This window comes from Portunus trituberculatus, chromosome 30, assembly GCF_017591435.1.
Source record: "Portunus trituberculatus isolate SZX2019 chromosome 30, ASM1759143v1, whole genome shotgun sequence".
Taxonomy (NCBI): domain Eukaryota; kingdom Metazoa; phylum Arthropoda; class Malacostraca; order Decapoda; family Portunidae; genus Portunus; species Portunus trituberculatus.
In genome coordinates, this window is record NC_059284.1 from 3,223,193 (window position 1) to 3,246,386 (window position 23,194).

The 23,194-nt window shown below is 42.4% G+C and overlaps 1 protein-coding gene and 1 long non-coding RNA gene across 4 annotated transcripts; one reads left to right on the plus strand and one right to left on the minus strand.

Moving 5' to 3' along the window:
* Window positions 1-2,494: 2,494 nt before the first annotated feature.
* LOC123510824 lies at window positions 2,495-11,392 on the plus strand. Of its 3 annotated transcripts, none has more exons than XR_006676609.1 (6): window positions 2,495-2,622; window positions 4,915-5,020; window positions 9,555-9,704; window positions 10,349-10,567; window positions 10,844-10,913; window positions 11,129-11,392. It is a non-coding gene; the product is annotated as an uncharacterized LOC123510824 (long non-coding RNA). The 3 variants fall into 3 exon arrangements; XR_006676608.1 differs by lacking the exon at window positions 2,495-2,622 and adding an exon at window positions 2,823-3,091; XR_006676610.1 differs by lacking the exon at window positions 4,915-5,020 and having other exon boundaries at window positions 2,522-2,622.
* Window positions 9,953-21,085, minus strand: LOC123510823. The gene is given in 16 exon segments (XM_045266247.1): window positions 9,953-10,532; window positions 10,758-10,888; window positions 11,941-12,162; window positions 12,252-12,393; window positions 12,568-12,738; window positions 13,499-13,691; window positions 13,814-13,941; window positions 14,110-14,215; window positions 14,385-14,515; window positions 14,857-14,961; window positions 14,963-15,010; window positions 15,433-15,561; window positions 15,803-15,984; window positions 16,374-16,502; window positions 16,891-17,071; window positions 20,949-21,085. Coding segments are annotated over 16 exon segments (2,307 nt in total). The 5' UTR covers window positions 21,084-21,085; the 3' UTR covers window positions 9,953-10,358.
* Window positions 21,086-23,194: the final 2,109 nt, after the last annotated feature.

The window sequence follows — 23,194 nt, forward strand, 5'->3', positions numbered from 1 at the left end:
GATGGAAGACTTTTGGTAGGAAGAGAAATGAGAACAATAATTAAGGACAGACCATCAGAATGGGGATTGGTGGAGAGTGGAGTTCCACAGGGATCAGTGTTGGCACCAGTAATGTTCGCAGTCTACATAAATGACATGGTGGATGGGGTGTCCAGTTATGTGAGCCTATTTGCAGACGATGCAAAATTGTTAAGAAAAGTGAGATGTGACAAAGATTGCGAACTACTCCAGGAAGACTTGGACAGAATATGGAAATGGAGCTGTACATGGCAAATGGAGTTCAACACGACAAAATGCAAGAAAATAGAGTTTGGCAAGAGTGAAAGAAGAATCAGGAGTATGTACAAGATAGGAAATGAAGACATAAAACCAGTCATGAAGAAAAAGACCTTGGGGTGACAATTACCAATGACCTATCGCCAGAGAGACATATAAACAAAATAATTGGAGAAGTATTGAACTTATTGAGGAACATAAGAGTGGCGTTCAGATATCTAGATGAAGAAATGATGAAGAAAATAATTACTGCAATGATAAGACCGAGGCTTGAATATGCAACAATACAGTGGGCTCCGAACTTAAAGAAACACATAAGGAAACTAGAGAAAGTACAGAGGGCTGCAACGAAAATGGTGCCTGACTTAAGAGATTTGACTTATGAAGACAGACTGAAAAGAATGCAACTTCCAACCCTGGAAAACAGAAGAGAAAGGGGAGACCTGATAGCAATATACAGAGTGATGATTGGCATGGAAAAATGGATAGGGAAGATCTGTGTATGTGGAATGGAAGAATGTCGAGAGGGCATGGGAAAAACTAAAATGGCCACTTATAGGAGAGATGTGAAAAATATAGCTTCCTCATAGAAGGGTGGAAGCATGGAATAGTTTAGACGTGGAAGTGGTCAACGCAAGGAATATTCATGATTTTAAGAAAAAGCTGGACATTAATAGATATGGAGACGGGACAACACGAGCATAGCTCTTTTCCCGTATGTTACAATTAGGTAAATACAATTAGGTAAATACACACACACACACACACACACACACACACACATGATGGTAATAATGCTGCTGCTGCTGCTGCTGCTAGTACTACTACCACACTTCCTCATACAGTTTCATTCCCCATTTCTCTCTCATATCACTATCCTTTATGTGTTTTAGACTAGCGACAGCAGGAATGCCCAGGAAACACTGAAAATTGAAGGAAATGTTGATGAGATAACACAGGGAGGGATGGGGTTTGGTGGGAGGTGTTTTGGTCTGTGTCATGGTGCTCGCCAGGCGGTTTGAACAGGGGCATAAGTAACTATAACCTTATTGTACACAGTAGTGGGCTGTTTATCTATTTTAGTTATTGATTCTAGCTTTGCTTCACTCTCTTGGTCTGGAAACACAAGGGAGTACAGGCAAACATTGGTGGACTGACCTGAGGAGAAGGCACAGCTGAGGTGCCCCTGTGGGCCAATATTTATGTACATAATTCATTTTAAAAATCACCAGAAGAAAAAAGTCACCCAGACTGGAATGCACCTCATTTTTAGACGCGATAAATACAGCCAACCCCTGTTTAACGAAGGTTCACACAACGAAATTTCGCTACGACGAAGGTTTCATTTTACTACCATCTGCTCATTTAACAAACACCAAACTCGCTTTAACGAAGTTTTATCCAGGTAATTTTTTCCAAATTTGAAAGCCCCACCGTATCACGCAAGCTGACAGGCTTTTGAATACACCAGGAGCTGCTGGTACTAAGGCCTGCCTCAGGAGAAATCCTGAGACACCTGTAGAATAAAGATCAAGATCAAGATCAAGCCTCGTGGACAACACGCGCACCACTCACTCCCCAGTCAAAACATAACAGCGTCAGCAGCAACATCCGGGAATGAGAAGAGGGGAACTGCCGTGGCAGGCTCCATATGTTGCCTTTATCATGTCACCACAACAAAATTATGCCAAATCGGAAATATATGACCACGGAATATGAAATGGTAGAGTAGTGGCTGCATTCTGGAACATGCTTGGATTACGGTAAGTGAAAAGAAAGCAATTAACAGCTGGTAATATTGACTTGCTTCATAACTGCTCGTTACATCTATCACGTTTTCAATATCTGGGCACTGTTTTCACTCTCACATGTAAAGGACACCTACAACTAACTGAATGACCTTAAAAGTATATTAATTAAGTGATCTTGAGGCAGTGTGCATGGAGGCTTGTGATGAAGGTTTGCGCTGCTCCTCATGTATCTTGTTGTGCAGCGAGTATTTGCGTCTCCCGCGGCTAAAGACAAAAACAAGATGTCTCAAAGGCAGACTATGATATTTCGGAAAAAGTAAACAATGGCACCTTCTCTCTTTGTACTTTTACCAACAAAACTAATGTAAAACAAATTATAAATATAAAACGAACAATTCAACAATGACAAAATGTGTAAACAAACACAAGTAAGAAAAAATAAAAACAAACGTCCCGTAGTCTCTAATGGCGCGCTGTGAAGTTTGAACCGTCAGGAAGGCCAGAGAGGCGATCAGCTGTGTCTTGTGTCAAATTACCTCTCCCTTCACTCAGACGTCATTACATTGTGGCGGCGGCGTCTCTTTCTGCTGTCATGGTAAGTGGCGCTCTTTGCCGTGCTGTGAGCGACGTGGGTGGCTTGTGGGGGCGGACAAATCGGTAAAATAAGATGTACCGCTGGACTGCAGGACGGCTGGTTAGTTTTAGATGAAGACCTAGCTAACAGTATCCATACAGACGATGAGCCAAGATTTGTTCAAGCAATTCCTGGGTCATCGTCTTAATGGGTACTTCATGGAGTTCTGCTCTGCATCTAAAAGTAGCCAGCCGTCCTGCAGTCCTCCAGCGGTACACTAGTAGTTTTGGCTGGATGATGTAGAAGTAGCCCCAAGACAGCCACGGCACACCAACATGTTACTTTTGTATAATTCCGTGGTGTGGGTGGCGGAGAAACAGGTGAAAATGAAATAAGATGGTGGTGTGGCGTGGCTGTCTTTGGAGCTAGTCTGTGGTATTCTGGTATTGGGGGCTCGTCAGGTACTGCAGGCAACTTTCTTCTTGGTCAGGTATTGTAAACAACTTTCTTCTTCATCTTCTTGGTGTGGTATTGTAGGCAACCACGTATCTAAAAGTAGCAGACCAGCCCTCAATGCTCCACCCACTCAGATATTACCTTTCTATGCTTGTGTGTGTTGATTATTATTATTGTTATTATTATTTTTTTTTTTTTTCTGTGTGTGTGGAGGGGGGGAGCTTGCTGCCTCAACACAAGCCACACAGTGTTGCCATGCACTCAGTGTTATCTTTGTTGTTAACATTGAAAAGCTTACCTAGCCTAACCTAATTTTATCCTCACCTAACCAAATTTTAGCCTAATGTTAATCTAACCTAACCTAATTCAACCTGACCTGACCTGACCTAACCCAACCCAGCCTAACTTACCCCAGTTTAACCTACTTCAGCCTAACCTAGCTGAGTAAATTCAACCTAATCTAACTTAACCTAACTTGTGTTATTTTGAAAAACTGTGTGTTTGTGTTGCTGCATTCCTAAAGATGGTGCCAAATTGTTTTAAAATACCTTAAAATATGCCAAACTCTTTTAAAAATACCTTTAAAACATGCCAAAGTGTCTTGAAATGCCCTCAAAACATGCCAAACTGTCTTAAAAGGACCTCAAAACATGCAGACTGTCTTAAAATGCTCTCAAAACATGCCAAACTGTTTTCAAGTGCCCTCAAAACATGTAGACTGTCTTAAAATGCTCTCAAAATATGCCAAACTGTGTTAAAATACCTTCAAAACATGCCAGACTGTGTTAAAATGCTTTCAAAACGTGCCAGATTGTCTTAAAATGCCCTCAAAACATGCCAGACTTTCTTAAAATGGCCTCAAAATATGCCAAACTCTTATAAAATGACATCAAAACATGCCAGACTCTCTTAAAATGCTCTCAAAACATACCAGACTGTCTTAAAATATCTTAAGAAAATGCCAGAATTTCTTAAAATGGCCGCAAAACATGCCAGACTTTCTTAAAATGCTCTCAAAATATGCCAAACTGTCTTAAAATACCCTCAAAATATGCCATACTGTCTTAAAATGCCCTCAAAACATGCCAAATTGTCTTAAAATGCCCTCTAAGCATGCATGCAGGGTTCCACTGTAGCACTCTCGTGACTCTATATATGGTAAGACCTGACATGGACAAGTATGTTGGTGTCTTGTAAGTGTTTGTCATGTGTTGCTGAGTAGGAAGAGAGAGAGAGAGAGAGTCATTTTGTAATAGCACATCAATATTTTATGGGTTTGAGAGAGAGAGAGAGAGAGAGAGAGAGAGAGAGAGAGAGAGAGAGAGAGAGACTTAGTGTATGTGGTTCATAGCAGCCCACCAATGGTACATAGTAATGGATATTAAAGGTTGTGCCAGGATCGATATCTTCAAAAAGAAATTGAAGACGTATTTGTTCAAGGAAGTTTATGATTTTAACGGCATGTAAATCAAAGACAATTATAGATGCTAGTTGCTTTTGAGGGAGGCTCTGCTGAGCGCTGCCTTGCAGTGGAGCAGAGACTTGAACAAACACCCCAAGTAAGTAAGTAAGTAAGAGGCAAAGCAGTAATACACAGGAGCTGGTACATAGCAGCCAGCATTGGTATGGGTGTATTATCTATGTATGGGTGGTTAAATAGCCTTAGATAGAGAGAAATACAGACAAAAGTATCATAATTCTTAATATTTTCTTTGGTCTAATTTAGAATTGAGAGAAACATCACAAATTTGTTTTTGTCATTAACGTTACAATTGTCTGGATTGGTGGATATAGGCAAGGTGTAGCAGTATATTATTGGTGTATGGGTGAAGTTTGGGTGTGCTTTATTTATTTCAGATTGTCAAGATATGGAGAAAGAGAGACCAGTCAAAGAGGAAGAGGAAGAGGTACAGGAAGATAAGAAGAAGAAGAAGAAAGAATGAATGAAGAGAAAAAAGGAAAGGTAAAATAAGAATAAATATTGTCATTTTATAAAGTTAAATCTCTCTCTCTCTCTCTCTCTCTCTCTCTCTCTCTCTCTCTCTCTCTCTCTCTCTCTCTCTCTCTCTCCCATAGGGCTATATGTAAGCGCGTTATGGTACTCAAGGGGTACCATTAGCTCCAGAGTCTCTCCGTAGAGTGTGTGTGTGTGTGTGTGTGTGTGTGTGTGTGTGTGTGTGTGTGTGTGTGTGTGTGTATTTACCTAGTTGTAGTTTTACAGGGTCTGGGCTTTACACTCGTGTGGCCCCGCCTCTATATCTACACTTATCCAATTTTTCTTTAAAGCTATGCACACTCTTTGCTGACACCACTTCCTCACTCAAACTGTTCCAAGTTTCAACATATCTTTGCAGAAAACTATATTTTGTAACATCTCTCAGACATCTTCCCTTCCTCAGTTTTCTACTATGTGATCTTGTGCTTCGAATGTCATAATTCTTCTCTCAGGATCAGTTTCTCATTATCCACTTGATACATTCTGTTAATCAATTTATAAACTTGTTATTTTACCCCCCAGTTGGTAGTCCTTATGTGGTCTATATTTACTTCTACCCATTCTCATTACACTGCTTTTGTTGGTATTGAATTCCATTTGTCACATCCTGCTCCATTCATATATTTTGTCCAAGTCCTTCTGCAGTATATTACAGTCATGCATATTCCTCACTCTCCTCATAATCTTTGCATCATCTGCAAACATATTCATATAACTTCTCACTCCCTCTGGCATGTCATTTATATAGATCAGGAACATGATGGGACCAAGCACCGAACCTTGGGGAACTCCACTGGTTACCCTCCTCCACTTTGACTTCACTCCCTTCACTACCGTCCTCATTTCTTTACCTGTCAAATAATTTCTCATCCACTCTGTCAGATTTCCCCTTATTCCTCCGATACTACTTAACTTCCAAATCAATCTGTTATGTGGTACTTTTATCAAATGCTTTTTTTAAGTCTAGGTATACACAATCAACCCATCCATCCCTCTCTTGTAAAATATCGACCACTCTTGAGTAGAAACATAGCAAATTTGATACACACGATTTCCCTTTTCTAAAGCCAAACTGTTTCTCACTTAGTATTTCTTTGTTTTCCAGGAACTCACACCACTTGCTTTTGATCACTTCTTCACATATCTTACACATAATGCTGGTCAATGAAACAGGTCTATAATTCAATGGTTCCATGCGACATCCACTTTTGTAAATTGGTACTACATTTGCCCTTTTCCATTCTACTGGCACCTGTCCCGTGTTGATAGATGTTCTTGTTAAATCTAAAATTGGATCTAGCAACTGCTCTTGACATTCTTTTAACATTCTTCCAGACACACCATCTGGTCCCATTGCCTTGTTAACATCTAATTGACTCAAAACTTTTGCAATGTCACTCTTTGTTACTATAATTTCTTGCATCCATCTTGTCACAGGTAACATCCGTCGATTGAATTGTTTCTTCTGTGAATACTTTGCAGAAATTCTCATTCAATTTTTCAACAATGACACTTGTATCTTCATATATATAATCTCCAACCTTTAATTTATCAACTGTTTCTTTTTTCTGTAATTTACCATTAATGAATTTATAAAACATTTTGGGATCACTTTCACAATTCTCCACTATTCTCTGTTCAAATTCTTGTTGTGCCCTTCTTCTCACTTGAACATATTTATTTCTTGCATTCCTATATGCTTCTCTCTCCACTTCCTCATTATTTCTCTTGTATTTTTCCCATGCCTTTTCCTTCTCCCTTTTTGCCTTGTCACAGGTTTTGTTAAACCATTGATCTCCCTTTAAGATTTTCTTAGTATATTTTGGCACAAAGTTCTCTGCGGCCTCACTATATATTTCCATAAATTTTTCATATTTTAACCGCATGTTTGTTTCCTGGTACATTTCGGACCAATCCACATTTCCAAAGTAATTTCTCAACTCCTTATATCTTCCCTTAGCATAATTTAGGCATTCCTCCTTGTATCCAACTTCATTATCTTTGGTGAACTCCACCTTACCTCAAATTTCAATGATTCATGATCACTCTTCCCCAAAGGACACTCATTTTCTAGAATTACTCCCTTTGTGAATATCAAGTCCAGTCTCGACGGGGCATCACCCCTCCTTCCCCTTGTTGGATGCCTCACCCACTGTGTCATCAAATTTCCCACTGCTCACCCCATTCTCCACCATTCCCCGCTTCAAATTCTTCCCAATTGACGTCTTTACAGTTGAAATCTCCAACTATAACCATTTTTGGTTTCTTTGCAGCTTCATTTCTCATTCTTTCCAATGTGTTTTCCACCATACTATTATACTGATCGTTTGACCATGCACTTGTTTTTGGTGGTACATACACAGTTACAATATTGATATCTTGTCTTCCATCAGTCACCACCACACCCACCACTTCCTCCTCGTCTCCTCCAAGGCACACATTTTGCACTATTAAGTCTTTTCTTGTTAACACAATTATTCCACCTCCACTTTTATTCACTCTATCTTTTCTCCACATTCTATAATTTCCCCCTCCAAACCAATCTATTTGTATATTCGGTCTCAATTTAGTCTCCACTATACACATAATATCTGGTTTATCCCTTATCAGATGGTCCATACACTCTAATCTCTTTGATAGGAAGCCGTCTATGTTAGTATATGATACTCTTATGTCTTTCTTCCTTATCTGCTCCTTTGTCTGGTCTTTTACTTCCTCTCTTTTGTCCACCACTTCCACACTTTGTCGTTTCTTATTTTCCAAAAAAAACTTCTTCTCTTTTTCTGTTCTTGCCTCATTCCTCTCTCTCACCTCTGTCACCACTTCTCTCATCTTAGCCCTTTCCTCCTGCGACATATTTCTTCTTACATAAATCATGTTTGTCTCTTGAGAATTTTTCAGCTTCCATGCATTTCTCAATACATGCTCAGGAGCTACTTGGGATTTGAATGTTATCTTCATGGCTCTAGACTTTCCTTCTTCATACTTTCCCAATCTCATATATTCCTTAACTTCTCCAAATGCATTTTCTTCTGAGATCTTATTCAGTATGGTCTTCCTCCTTAATTTTTCTCTCCTGCCAGTTTCTTATATTATCTTCCTTTAATCCACTCACTACCACACACTTTTTCTTTTCTGCAATGTTTCTCACCATTGTCTCCCCTTGCTGTAAAACTTTAACAATTTCCCGTTGGGCCAACTCACTCTTTTCTTTTTCTTGTTGTTTAATTATTTCTCTAAAACTGTTGTGCACTTGTTCTTTTTTTTTTTTTTTTCACCTCCTCCAACATAGTGTCTCTTTGTTTACTTATCTCCTCTCCTTCTTTTAGTTTTCTTTCCATCTCGGTTATTTTTACAGTTAATTCCTGGCACAGCTTTCCCAAGAGCGTATTTTTACTTTCCAATTCCAACTTTTGTTTCAACAGCTTGGCATTTTCCCTGGTAAGCATTATGACTTCCTTATGGAAGGCTTCATTTTGTCTTATGACTCTATCCAGCTTTTCTTTTATTACCACTATTGTTCCAATTCTTTTCTCCATATTCTCAATCCTTCTGTCCAAACTCACCTCCCTCAATCCTGGGGAATCCAAAAATCCCACAAACGAATCCCTTTTCGCTTCCGCGATGTTTACGGGTATCAGCTGTTTGCGGGTTGATGACTGCACAAACAAACTTCTCACACACTTTACCTCTTCCTATTTTGCGACACTCCTCACTTTCCCCCACTCATCACCTCATTGGACCATAGAGACATCCCTATCACTGCTCGGGCCCTGTATATTCATGTATAGGTAATTGTTTTGGCGCCGTGGCGGAACTTCCGTTCCGACGTCTTGTCAGCTCGGCGGTCTGGTGGTGGTGGGTGTGTGTGTGTGTGTGTGTGTGTGTGTGTGTTTTTTATATGCCCAAGGAAGAGGCCTTCATTACTCTTCAGTGTCTTGATCGCTAGAACTGAGCTGTGCCTTGGTGGCCATTGCATGACTCGCCTCACCTTGCAGTCTTTTCTCTTTAACCTGTGTTGATATAGGCATCAGTTTGGACCTCGTTACCTCAGCAAAAGTAAATAAGTTGAGTTTTTATAAATTTAGTTACAGGTTTTCCAATATTATATCAGGTGTTAGGGAAGATGTCCAGAATTTTTATGTTAATACATGGCAACCCTCCCCACACACCCACCTGGCCAGTCCTCCCTAAAATCTTCACCTTTATTGAAACTTGCTCTCCACACACACACACACACACACACAGCTCCTCTCCTACAGCTGTAGCTCATCGCATCACATGACCTCTCCTCTAGCTCTTCGTCATCGTCCTGTTCATACACCTTCTCATCTCTACAAACTGATGCTTTCCTGCCCTGCCTACTGAAAACACACATGATGATCAAGTAATTACTAATAATTTTAATATTTTATTTGGAGGTAAACCTAACAAAGACACCTGTGAAGTGAATAACTAAAAAGCATTCAGATTACAAATATTTGTGTGTGCATCTTTTCAGTCTCCAAATGAGGCAGATGTCAGCAGACAGGTCACCACCAGCACCACCTTAGGAAGTAGGGCAACCTTCAGGTGAAACACACCACCCAATCACTCACTGCTGGTGTGGACGGGAGAAGCACTGGTGTGGTGATCTTTCTCCTAAGGTATGGTAAGTACAGTGTCCCAGTGTCTTCAAACGACAATTATTTTCCTTTTAACCCCTCTCTCTCTCTCTCTCTCTCTCTCTCTCTCTCTCTCTCTCTCTCTCTCTCTCTCTCTCTCTCTCTCTCTCTCGTCTCGCCACTGTCCTCCTGACCCACTTGGAGCGAAGCCTCAAAACAGTGAAGCCGCTTCAGTCTCTCTTCAATAAATATGTTATGGAAACAGAAATAAACTTAAATAAGTCAGACAAGGATCATATTTTTATGTATATTTTTATTTTGGGGTTTAAAGCTTTTGTTACATGTGGTTTATAGAATAATTGCACAACATCCATACTTGACTTATATTAGAGGTAAACTAGTTGTAAACTAGTTAGCATAAAAATAACTCCATTTTGCTTTATCTGAAATAATCTTAAAATAAGTTACAAACATATAGGGGCTAAATGAATGGGAGAGAAAGTAACTACATAGCAAGCAGTGAAGAAATGAAGTTAACTAACTGCATTTGCTAATTGAATAAATTTGTAAGGGAGACACATGAAGTGTACTCCAAATAAACCTTTTGGCAGCCACAATGCACAGTGATTTGCTGCATCCACAACAAGCAGGTCAGGCTGACATTCTTTTCACTGCATCACATTGTCCTCAGGTGAGCAGCACTACACAAGGTTGTCACAGCGATGGGAGGAGAGCTTGATGTTCTTCCCATACACCGTCTTCACCTGTTCGGTGCCAAACTGGCCATACACAAACACACACTCCGAGGGGTAGCCGAGAGTGCGGAGGGAATACAGGGACGACAGGACCATTGCTGGCCCACCGCACATCACAATCTGTGCAGCAAGAAACAACCTTTTCTAACAACCAGGTGGGTTATTGTATATATACATACAAGACAACTCAGGTTTTTTTTGTAGATTTTTAAGAAATGTAAGAGGAGAATGCAAGAATTGACAAGGCTGAGCACAAAACTAGAGATAGAAGTGGGGGAAACCGATTAAATGATAGCTAGCTGTATGCTGCCTTGCATTTCTGTGGCTGTACTTATACTTAATTACCTTGTGATTGATGCCATTAGGTTTTGTAATGTGAGTGTTGATCATATTGGTGTCAATGAATCCCTCCTCACCCTCCCACTCCTCAGGCACCTCGCCCAGCGTGTACACCACCTGCAGCCGGCTGTCCTGGTCTGCCAAGGAGAACACAATATCGAGGTTTGTGGGAAATGTATAAACATGTATAAATGTTTTAATACTGCTTGTATCTAGCCATCAGAATGAAATGAAGTCTCTTAAGAACTAAGAGATTGTTCTTGTAAAATGTTAGTAAAGTGGCTTGATATCAAGTTTAAGATTCTTAATCTCTAAAAATTTGTGCTTCACAGTGTGCCAACTGTGACTCAATATACTGAGCCCCTTGTTCCTTCCAGATATGTGGTCTTGTTGCCGTGGTGGAACAGTAAAGGTGGGAGATATCTTAAAAAGATAAAGACACATGAAGCCTAGATGGTGCCAGAACTGACAAGGGACGGAGCAAGTAATGAGAAAAGGAGTCTTGGATATATGGAAGTGCAAGGAAGAAGGAGAGATGATGATAGATAGCATACAAGCAAGATAAGAGAAAAAAAAGGACTAGACAAGATGAAGATACAAACAAGTCATAGCAGAGAACAAGGACTATTTAAGATTGGAAAGAAAAATGAAAGGGCTAGATATGCTGGAGGGAAAGGACCAACAGGGCAGGTAACTGGAGAAAGATCATTGCAAACAGCAACTCCGTACAGGTGATGATGATCTGGAATAGTAGTGGTGAGGTCCAAATAAGCAACATGCTCAGCTTGGGAGTGCCAGATGTCACAAGGAGTCATGTCTGTTGATAATGAGGTACCTGGTACACTTGAGGAATGCAGTGGGCCAAATATGAGTAGATGAGGGCAGAGTCATGCATGATCTGTGACTCCCACTAATGCAAACTCCTTAACTACTCAATCTCATGGCCCAGCATAAAGTTCCTCAAGTTTGCAGGCTCCTTAATCTCCAGACACTTCCTTTTGACTTACAGTTGTTCCCTAGACTGACAGATGTAACAAAGGGAACCTGAGTTGACAAAAGACTATGCAGAACAACATTACAGCACAGCTTGAGGCCATTCTGGAACATGAAGAGGAAAGGGAGTCTCTCATGCAGGACACACCTTTGAAGGGCAGAGTATTTCAGACCAGACAGAGAACATACCACTCACTTCTATACTTATCCAGCTCCTCTCGGTAAAGGATCTCGCTGTAGTTCTCAGAGTAGTAGAGTAACTTGATCTTTGTCTTGTCAGTTGGGTCCTTGAGGATGGAGCGGATGAGCTGCATGCCTGGTGTGATCCCGCCACCTGAAGCAAGCAGTGTCATTTCCTGCAGCTGGTTGGGTAAGTATTCGAACCCTCCACAAGGACCCTGGAACTCCACCTTATCACCTGTATTAAAAAACAGTGTCAGTTAGTACTGTATTATGTGTTATACAAAATATCAAACTAAAAAAAAAAGCTTTTTTGTGTAATCCCACCTGGCTTGAGTGCCTTGAAGTGTTGGGACATGATGCCTTGGTTCTCAAACCTCAACACCAACTCAATGACACCAAACTCATCGGGGGGAGACACAGGGGAGAAGTATCGCAGGTGTTCCTTGCCGTCGATGACAGACTTTGCCTGCAACATCACCACCACCTTTATTGTCTCACATTCAGGAGTTAGCTTACTATTATTCTACCAAATATTTGTGTGAATAAAAGATAGATTTTATTCAAATATGGGAAGTAAAGATAACCGATACTCATTCTGCTGTGAAAGTGGTGGGCAGGTAACAGGACCTACAGTACTTACAGCAACATACTGTCCCGGCAGGCATCCTGTGTGATCAGTGTCACTGGGCAGTGCAAACACAAAGGAGGCCATCTTGTCACTCACAGGCATGTTGGACTTGAGGGTGAGAGGCCGCCAAGTGTCCGGCGTCAGGCCAGGACTGTGGCTCTTGCCATCGGACGTCTTTATCACCTGCAGACAAAACTGGGACCAATAAATTCCTCCACATCACACAGAGAAGAATGACACTGCTCTTTAACCCCTTCAATACGGAGATGCACTTTTACCTTGACTTTTTTAGGTAAATGATTTACCATGATTTTTTTTATGATTAAACAATTTTATTTGTACTAGGAAAAGTCTTTGGAGGTCAGAAGATTAAGGGCCAAAGCCTTCACTAAGTATTCTAGTCCCACATGTTTCTGAAGCAGTAAGAAATCGCTTAATAGTAAGCAGAAAGAAAATGAAAATGCATCGTGGTACTGAAGAGATTAAGCAATATGCAGGCTCCAAGAGACAAGCAGAAGGCAGTATACACCTGCCAAACAGATAATTACTCCCAGTGAGGTCTAATAGCACTACTGTTTCAGAGGGTGCTGTGAACTTTCATCAAAGCCAGCTGTGACTTCACTGAATGTTACAGCCTGCTCCCTAAAGACGAACTCTCTTCCTTCACACAAAACCATATACATTTTTCACACATTCAAGGGAGAAAAAAAAATTACTCCTATTATCATCCTGGGAGTCCCTTCTTGACTATTTTCTATTCAGCTTGTTTAGGGACCAGCACCTCAGTGGGCCTTTTTTTTTCATCCTTTTTGACTATTTTCTATTCAGCTTGTTTAGGGATCAGCACCTCATTAGCCTTTTTTTTTTCATAAATTTTTGTTGCCCTTGGTTGGGTTTCCTTCTTACATGGGAGGGAAAAAAAGAAAAAAAAAACATGGCCAACCTTGTCATTAACAGCCGGTGGACATGTGTTGAATGGGTTCTCAAAGTCTGTGTCCTGGAAGGGATGCTTCAACTCTATTCCTGCATCCTCCCGCTCCACTTCCTCCATCAGCTCCTTGGCCAGCTTCTTCTTCTCTGCATGGCTCATCTTCTTGATCTCATGGTGCACGGCTCTGTGGTTCGGCCGCTGCTCCCTGAAATGAAAGTCAGATGAAAAATGCATTCATAACAAAGAAAGCAGTTATGAATACATCATGTTCCCATTTAATCAAGAGTTCCTGGAAGTGATGATGGGAGAGAATCAAGGTCGACTCACCAGTAGTCAACAACATAAATATTTTCTAGCACTGTCTTGCCAACAAACTGGCGTAGCACCTCATTGGAGGGACCCATCACCCAGCCAGCCTTGCTGTCCCTCAGGAGGCGCTCAATGCCGAGGTCCGTCTGCAGGAGAGACAACACAACAAAAGTAAACACACATAAACATGCACATGAAAGGCCCTGTTTAAATAACGAGATGAACTAATGAGACATTTTCAAAATTTGTAGTGTGTATAATTTTTCCATATTCATATATAAACTCGTAGGTATTCTAAGTGGTGCAGGCCTAACCTTGTATCCCGTCCCTCCACAAGTATGTAACATCTTGTCTGCCACATTGCCAACCACCTTTGCAGCAGAAAATTTGAGCTGCCACAGCCATTGCAAGAAATCAACTCTGTAAAAATCATGCTTACTTAATTTCCGTTCAGATTTAAGCATCAAAATTGTAAATAGCTTTGTTTGGTTCACATTAAATACTGTATGAAGCAAGAATACCTTAATGCAGCTTTCCAAACAAAGTAAATTGTGAAAATCTATCCATCTCGATCATGTTTTACACCAACCTTGGCATAAACTTCAAGTCTTTGTGCTGAGACCAGTCATTGTTGTTGGTGGCCCTGTCCAGCGCATCAGCAACCATGTACATCAGTCCTCGTACACTGTTAGTATCACACATTGTCTCGCCAAAGTAATCCTGAGGAATAAACTCAAGATACAGCAGCACAAATGACTCTGTTCCCAGATTTATGACTAGTAGTTCTCTTACAACTCCTTTCCCCTCACTATGCTTCAAGTCATCATTAATCACTCTCAGCAATCACAAGCCATCTGCAAACCAATACTACATACACAACAGGGATCTTTATCATCATCTGCTTCATGGGAAGAGTTTTCTTGCACAAAGACCACTTTTTCTCTCACAGCCGCACTTTACATCCTTCATTCTGCAGCCACTACACATTCTTGAACATTATGGAGGTAATTCAGCAGCACCTATCAGAGGAATGGGTCTGTGAGATGGTAGGATGGTCTCACCTGGATGGTCGGATAGTCACACACCCTCATGCCCATGTCAGCGTGAGCCTTGCGTGTGACATGTTTCTTGGCCACATCTATGCAGGCCAGTGAGATGCCCCCAAACGGCAGATGTCAACAGCAGGAAATACGGGTCTGCACACTCGTCATTACTCTGGGGAAACAAGAGAAGACAGAATAACACTTATGTTTATTCGTGGTTCAAAATTTATTAAGCATTTGAGTATTGCAATGGTCTCCTGGTCTTCATTTGTTCATAATATTTTAATAATGCTCAGTGGCATTCCAAGGTTCACCAGAGGATCCCAGCAAGAAATTATATGGGATCCTAAGGATACATGAGTAGGGAAGCAGCGAGTTTGAGTTGAGGGGCCCCTTCAGGGTATTTCAGACTGCCAAATTCATGAGGTCTACACATTGTCACAGCACAGCTGTGTGCAGTGACTGATTGTGTCAAACTGGTTGGAACTCGCAGGGCCCTTGGTTTCTTGAGCACGTTGGGGGGCCCGAAGCAAATACTTGGTTTGCCCGACTGTAAGGAACACATCTTGTAATGACAGTGGCAGAGGTACTCACCCTCTGGCCATCCCCACGAGGCCCAATCATGCGGTCCAGGTTGAATGTTCCCTCGATCACTAATGGACCAGACATGTTGCCGTGCATGCCAAGAGCCTGCCAGTCGTCAGTGTTGGCTCGAATCTCCTCCTGGAAGTGACTGATGATAAACAGGTGCACCACTGAGAGAGAGAGAGAGAGAGAGAGAGAGAGAGAGAGAGAGAGAGAGAGAGAGAGAGAGAGAGAGAGAGAGAGAGAGAGAGAGAGAGAGAGAGAGAGGGAGACTGCAACATACCGAGATAGTACACAGGTTATCCGAAACTATCACTGAATAGGAAAACATAGTACATGATAGCTACAGAGAACAGCAGTGATTGAGTGAGTCAGTTACTTTGAAGATGAGGAAGCCGGAGAGGTCTGAGTAGTCCCCACTGAAGTCTGGGCTCACAGTCTGCATGGCATACCAGTCTGCATGGCCAGCACTGGTGGCCCATGAACCATACTTGAGGAGCTTCACATTGTCCTTGTCCACAGTCTTTGCCTTGGAGGACATTGGAAACCAGAAGTGTCCACCTGTACAAACAAAAAGTTACTGAGGACAAAGCAGCTCATGGACTGACTTTTAGAACAATATTTGCACGGATTCACAAACAGTGTTTTGGTGGGCAAGCTCTCGAACACCTTCCATGACCAGGACAGTTATTCATTCTCTTTGGCAAGCGTCTATGATACTCGCATGCACCCTTCACGCTTTTTAACCTGAGATAGATTGCCAGACTTTTCACCCTTCTTGAAAGTTAGAGTAAGGAGTGATATGCTAGAGTAAGATTATGAAGGCATACAATTTACTGAAGATGAGAGAGAGTGAGCATTCTGAGTCAGGATATATTGAAGTGAAAATGCCAAATCTATTGTGTTACCAAGACTGACAGGTGAGAAACAAGACACTTGCACGTGCTCACCTGTGGCGGGGTCAGAGTACGCCAATGTCCCAACCAGTTTCTCCTTGTTGAGGCGCGACAGCAGGTCCTTTATCTTTGGGTTGTTGTGGTGCCTTAAGAGAAGCACGGCACAGGCCCCAAGATGCATCACTGCTCGGGAAGAAAAGAAGACCAGTGAAAGACCACAATACATACGAGTGTTATCTGGTTCTGGATCTATAAACATCCTTAAAGTTCAACATTTGTTTCCTTTAGTGAAAAGTTGTGGTGGTGGGTAAATAATATACCACGACAGCTCAGGAAAGAAGACGAGTAAAAGACGAAAAATAAATGGGGTCTGGATCAGCTCAAAACATCAAAGCTCTCTCTCTCTCTCTCTCTCTCTCCATCGAGTTTCCCTTCTATCACAACAGTCCTCTCTCTCATCAGTCAGGTATTGCACGGAGATTGTCAGATCAGAGGAATTTTTCTGGAAACGTGCGGTATGGGTGCAGCAGATCACATCACCTAATAAAGTAACAACTTCCCCAGCACTCACCGTAGATCATGGCGGTGGACGGGCAGCCATAACGCGCTAAGGTCTCAACGATGATGGTGGCAAATGTGTGCGACGCCCCGAGTCCACCCATCTCCTCAGGCACTACGAGGCCCAGCAGCCCCAGCTCAGCCATGGCATTGAGGGACTCGCGCGGATACACATACTCCTTATCACAGTGAACCTGAAGGAAGAGAAGGTGATAATAAAAGAACATTGTGTTTTTTTTTTTTTTACGTAGGGAAGAGGGCCAGCCAAGGGCAAAAAAAGAAAGTTAGAAAAAAGCCCACTTGAGCGCTGGCTCTCCAAAGACTAGAAAAAGTGCCAAAACCGTTAGCCAGAATTAGGGGAGCAAATGCCTCGATACCTCCCTCTTTAAAGAAGACAAGTTGTAGGAATTTGGAAATACAGATGCAGGGAGGGAGTTCCAGAGTTTACCAGTGAAAGGGATGAATGACTGAGCGTACTGGTTAACTCTTGCATTAGAGAGTTGGACAGAATAGGGATGAGAGGAAGAAGAAAGCCTTGTGCAGCGTGGCCGCAGGAGGAAGGGAGGCATGCAGTTAGCAAGATCAGTAGAACAGTTACCATGAAAATAGCGATAAAATATAGAAAGGGATGCAACATTTCGGCGGTGAGAAAGAGACTGAAGACAGTTAGTCAGAGGAGGGAGTTGATGAGACGAAGAGCTTTCGATTCCACCCTATCAAGCAAAGCTGTGTGACTGGAACCCCCAAACATGCGAAGAGTACTCCATACAGGGACGGATAAGGCCCTTATACAGAGTAAGCAGTTGGAGGGCGAGAAAACTGGCGGAGACGCCTCAGAACACCTAACTTCATAGAAGCTGTTTTAGCAAGAGATGAGATGTGAAGTTTCCAGTTAAGATTATGAGCAAAGGACAGACCGAGGATATTCATTGTGGAAGAGGAAGACAGTTGAGTGTCATTGAAGAAGAGGGGATAGTTGTCTGGAAGGTTGTGTCGAGTTGATAGATGGAGGAATTGAGTTTTTGAGGCATTGAAAACTACTAGATTTTCTCTGCCCCAATCGGAAATTTTAGAAAGATCGGAAGTCAGGCGTTCCGTGGCGTGATCTGTTAATTTCCTGAAGGGTTGGACGTCTCTGAAAGAACGTGGAAAGATGTAGGGTGGTATCATCAGCGTAGGAGTGGATAGGGCAAGAAGTTTGGTTAAGAAGGTCATTAATGAATAATAGAAAGAGAGTGGGTGACAGGACAGAACCCTGAGGAACACCACTATTAATAGGTTTAGGAGAAGAACAGTAGCCGTCTACCACAGCAGCAATAGAGCGGTCGGAAAGGAAACATGAGATAAAGTTGCAGAGAGAAGGATAGAAGCCGTAAGAGGGCAGTTTTGAAATCAAAGCTTTATGCCAGACTCTATCAAAAGCTTTTGATATGTCTAACGCAACAGCAAAAGTTTCACCGAAATCTCTAAAAGAGGATGACCAAGACTCAGTAAGGAAAGCCAGAAGATCACCAGTAGAGCGACCTTGACGGAAGCCATACTGGCGATCAGACAGAAGATTGTGAAGTGACAGATGTTTGAGAATCTTCCTATTCAGGATAGATTCAAAAACTTTAGACAAGCAAGAGATTAAAGCTATAGGACGGTAGTTTGAGGGGTTAGAACGGTCACCCTTTTAGGAACAGGCTGAATGTAGGCGAACTTCCAGCAGGAAGGAAAGGTAGAAGTCGATAGACAAAGTTGGAAGAGTTTGGCCAGGCAAGGTGCAAGCACAGAAGCACAGTTTTTGAGAACAATAGGAGGGACCCCATCAGGTCCATAAGCCTTCCGAGGGTTTAGGCCAGCAAGGGCATGGAAAACATCATTACGAAGAATTTTGATTGTAGACATGAAATAGTCAGAGGGAGGAGGAGAGGAGGGACAAGCCCAGAATCGTCCAAGGTGGAGTTGTGAGCAAAGGTTTGAGAAAAGAGTTCAGCTTTAGAGACAGAAGAGATGGCAGTGGTGCCATCAGGATGAAATAAAGGAGGAAAGATGAAGAAGTGAAGTTATTTGAGATGTTTTTGGCTAGATGCCAGAAGTCACGAGGAGAGTTTGAGTTTGAAAGATTTTGACATTTCCTATTTATGAAAGAGTGTTTGGCAAGTTGAAGAACAGACTTGGCATGATTCCGGGCAGAGATATAAAGTGCATGAGATTCAGGAGATGGAAGGCTCAAGTACCTTTTGTGGGCAACCTCTCTATCATGTATAGCACGAGAACAGGCTGAGTTAAACCAAGGTTTAGAAGGTTTAGGTTGAGAAAAGAATGAGGAATGTACGCCTCCATGCCAGATACTAACACCTCTGTTATGCGTTCAGCACAAAGAGATGGGTCTCTGACACGGAAGCAATAATCATTCCAGGAAAATCAGCATAATACCTCCTCAGGTCCCCCAACTGGCAGAGGCAAAACGCCAGAGGCACCTTCGCTTTGGGGGATCCTGCGGAGGGATTGGAAAAATAGGGCAAGATACAGAAATGAGATTGTGATCGGAGGAGCCCAACGGAGATGAAAGGGTGACAGCATAAGCAGAAGGGTTGGGCGTGTCTCCAAGACGGTCAGAAATACGAGTAGGGTGCTGCACCAGTTGCTCTAGGTCAGGGGTTCCCAAACTGGGGGTCATGACCCCCAAAGGGGTCATGAGCCCTTTTCTGGGGTCATGAAGGGTCTAAGACGGTCAGTCAGTCTCGGAATACGAGTAGGGTGCCAGACCCGCCACACAGTGTGCACCAGTTGCAGCTAGATCAGGAGGATTCTCTTCTGCAGCCCACTGATAACGACAACAAAGGCTTGAACATAGGCCAACTTCTTCAAGTCTCAGGATTTATGGCAAGACGGTCAGGAATACGAGTAGGGGATGTGACATGCACCAGTTGCTCTAGGTCATGGAGGATAGCAAAGTTGAAGGCTAGTTCACCAGGGTGGTCAGTGAAGGGAGAGGAAAGCCAAAGCTGGTGGTGAACATTGAAATCTCCAAGAATGGAAATCTCAGCGAAAGGGTAGAGGGACAGAATGTGCTCCACTTTAGAAGTTAAGTAGTCGAAGAAATTACTATAGTCAGAAGAGTTAGGGGAGAGATAAACAGCACAGATGAATTTAGTTTGAGAGTGACTGTTAAGTCGTAGCCAGATGGTGGAAAATTCGGAAGACTCAAGAGCGTGGGCACGAGAGCAAGTTAAGTCGTTGCATACATAGACGCAACATCCAGCTTTGGAATGAAAATGAGAATAGAGAAAGTAGGAGGGAACAGAGAAGGGCTACTGTCAGTTGCCTCAGACAGCTGTGTTTCGGTGAGGAAAAGAAGATGAGGTTTAGTAGAGGAGAGGTGGTGTTCCACAGATTGAAAATTAGATCTAAGACCGCGAATGTTGCAGAAGTTAATGTAGAAAAAGTTGAGGGAGGTGTCAAGGCATTTGTGGTCTTCAACAGGAGAGGTGTCCGACCTGGGGACATTTTTGGTCCCCTCCCCAGAGGGGGACTCCGAGGCGTTGTTTATTTTGGGTCCCATTTTTCTTTTAAATTTTGATTTGGAGTGAAGGGTGTATGTGTGGTAAGTGCATGTAGTTTTGTGTGAAGAAGGAGAGCTGTCTTTAGAGGGTAGGCTGTGACTACCCCCTTGAGTTGTGAGACACAAAGGGAAAAACATTCAACGAGATAACAACTAGCTTTAATGGAAGATTCACAGCACCTCCTGAACTAGTGCTATTAGATCTCACTGGGAGTAAGTTATTGTTTCGGTAGGTGTCTACTACCTCCTCCACCTTTGTATACAAAGGCCTGCATTGTTACAGCCTAACTATACTTAGATTAGGTTAAGTTTGGTTTGATCAGATTACTGATTTATCCTGACAAACTAACGTGACTCTGCCTCGTCATAAAGGCTTAGAGACACTGGTAGCATTGTGGAAGTCGTATCAGACTCCAGTCTGCTTTCCAAAACAAGCGGAGTTTGACTTAATGACGCGAGTGTCCTAAATGAACTAATTACTTCGGGGACAGCTGAAAAGTACAAAATCTCTGAGTACTCACTGCATGAGGTCTGATCTTCACCCTGCACAGCTCTATCAAGTCATCTCGGAGCTGCTTCTGCTTCTCCGTCAGCAGCCACTCCGGGTCGTAGTCTGAGGACACACCCCAGTACTCTCCCTTGCCCCACTTCTTCATCTCTGCGAAACAATACCCAACAGATTAATTCGAAACGCCGACACTTTATACAGAGTACCGTGCACCGTATTATATACTTCGGTGAATGGGCAACACACACACACACACACACACACGGTAGCTCAGTGGTTAGAGCGCTGGCTTCAACAAGCCAGAGGACCGGGGTTCGATTCCCCGGCCGGGTGGAGATATTTGGGTGTCTCCTTTCACGTGTAGCCCCTGTTCACCTAGCAGTGAGTAGGTACGGGATGTAAATCGAAGAGTTGTGACCTTGTTGTCCCGGTGTGTGGTGTGTGCCTGGTCTCAGGCCTATCAGGAGATCGGAAATAATGAGCTCTGAGCTCGTTCCGTAGGGTAACGTCTGGCTGTCTCGTCAGAGACTGCAGCAGATCAGTGAAACACACACACACACACACACAAGGATTCTAAGGTATATTCCTTGCACACACTGTATAGAAGCGAGGCAAATAATAAGTACATCTATGTTCCACGCCACACTTTCGACGCACATTTCATCCAGTCTATACCATTGCTGGGCCATAATAAACTAGTGCAGGATATCTAGACACCAGAGACGCTTCATAAGCATTACTTTCACTATCGTATAACAATGCAACATAGCAGATTCCTAAGAATTAATTTGTTCTATTAATCCTTTAAGTACTGCTAATAATTTTTACCTTGAGATTTGTGTACCATTAGACCATTGTACTGACATTAAGAATTGGGTCTATGGAGGTCAGAAAATGAATGGCCGGCGTCTTCACTATTATAATTCCCCCACATGAGTTTGTTTCTGAAGTTGTACAAGATCACCAAATAGAAAACAGAATGAATATGGAAACGCATAAAGGGAATGAAGGGGTTAAGAAATGTAACAGCAACGGTATAATGACTCGCAGAACAAGCTTAGTGACACAGTTTATAAATAGTTGCTCAACATGACTAATTCAAGGCCCGCAGAAATAGCTGGAAAGGAAAGTTGGACAATATTCTGTGCACACAAGCATTCTGAGGCAAGGGACAGCTGCAACGGCTGGCCTTGCTCTCTCCCCCTCTCTTCTTAGACAGTCGTAGTGACATTAGCCCATAATTATTTTGCGTCGTTATTCACAACTATACTCTCACTTTGTCACCTTTATCGGTATATCAGCTATCTGTTAATAGTAGTACTGGTCTGCGAAGGGGTACTGCAATGTCCCATTACTTGTAAAAATGATGGATGAATAATTCTCAATTTCACCATCGGACATCCACGTCAACACGTCCTGCATGAGTCTGTTACAGTCAGTCGACAAACCATACTTAAATTTCATGTCACGACTAAACGAGACAATAAAATGCATATCAATATGGAATATACTCAACTTCACCACTGTCCACACCCCCTGCCATTGTCTGTTGATAAACTACATCAAGGCTAAACATGACCGCACACACTCACAATGCATATCAATACTAGGATGGAATACTCTCCATTCCGAATAAGCTACACTTTACCTCTAACAATATCTGCAGAAACTCGTGTTACACCCTGTAGCAATTATTACAGAATATCGCACCACGAACACTAAAATTAATAAAGAGCCCTCGTAACTCAACAGGGCCTTTTTGCAGTAACAGAGGAGCAGCGCTTAAGTGTTCTGGAATACTGACTGATAAGAATGGGAGACGTCAGGCGATGAACAGTGAAGGAGAAAGAATGTGGCCTTGATTGCAGGACAACAAGCCAATGGTTCAATCAGCTATACCTACCAATTACCAATACCTATGATAAGCACACTCTACTGCAGACAGAATGGATAAGATCGTAGCCTACTTGAGTCTGATTGTGGACAAGATGCAGTGAAGGGGGACAAGGAGGCGAGGCTTGAGAAAGTAAGCAAACAGCGAGCCCGTGATAAACTTCAAGGCCAAAAAATCTCACGAACTTCCTTTATCTGATCACTAGTTGGTCACTTGTATAATTGAAAAGTGTTCCAGACCTGCGGATACTGACGGAGGAATGCAAGATACGCTTCGAAAATCCGTGTCTGATTCTGAATGCGCGGGGTAATACACAGACTACAATTATTCAAGTAGGCTTTTTTTTTCTAATATTCTTTATCTTT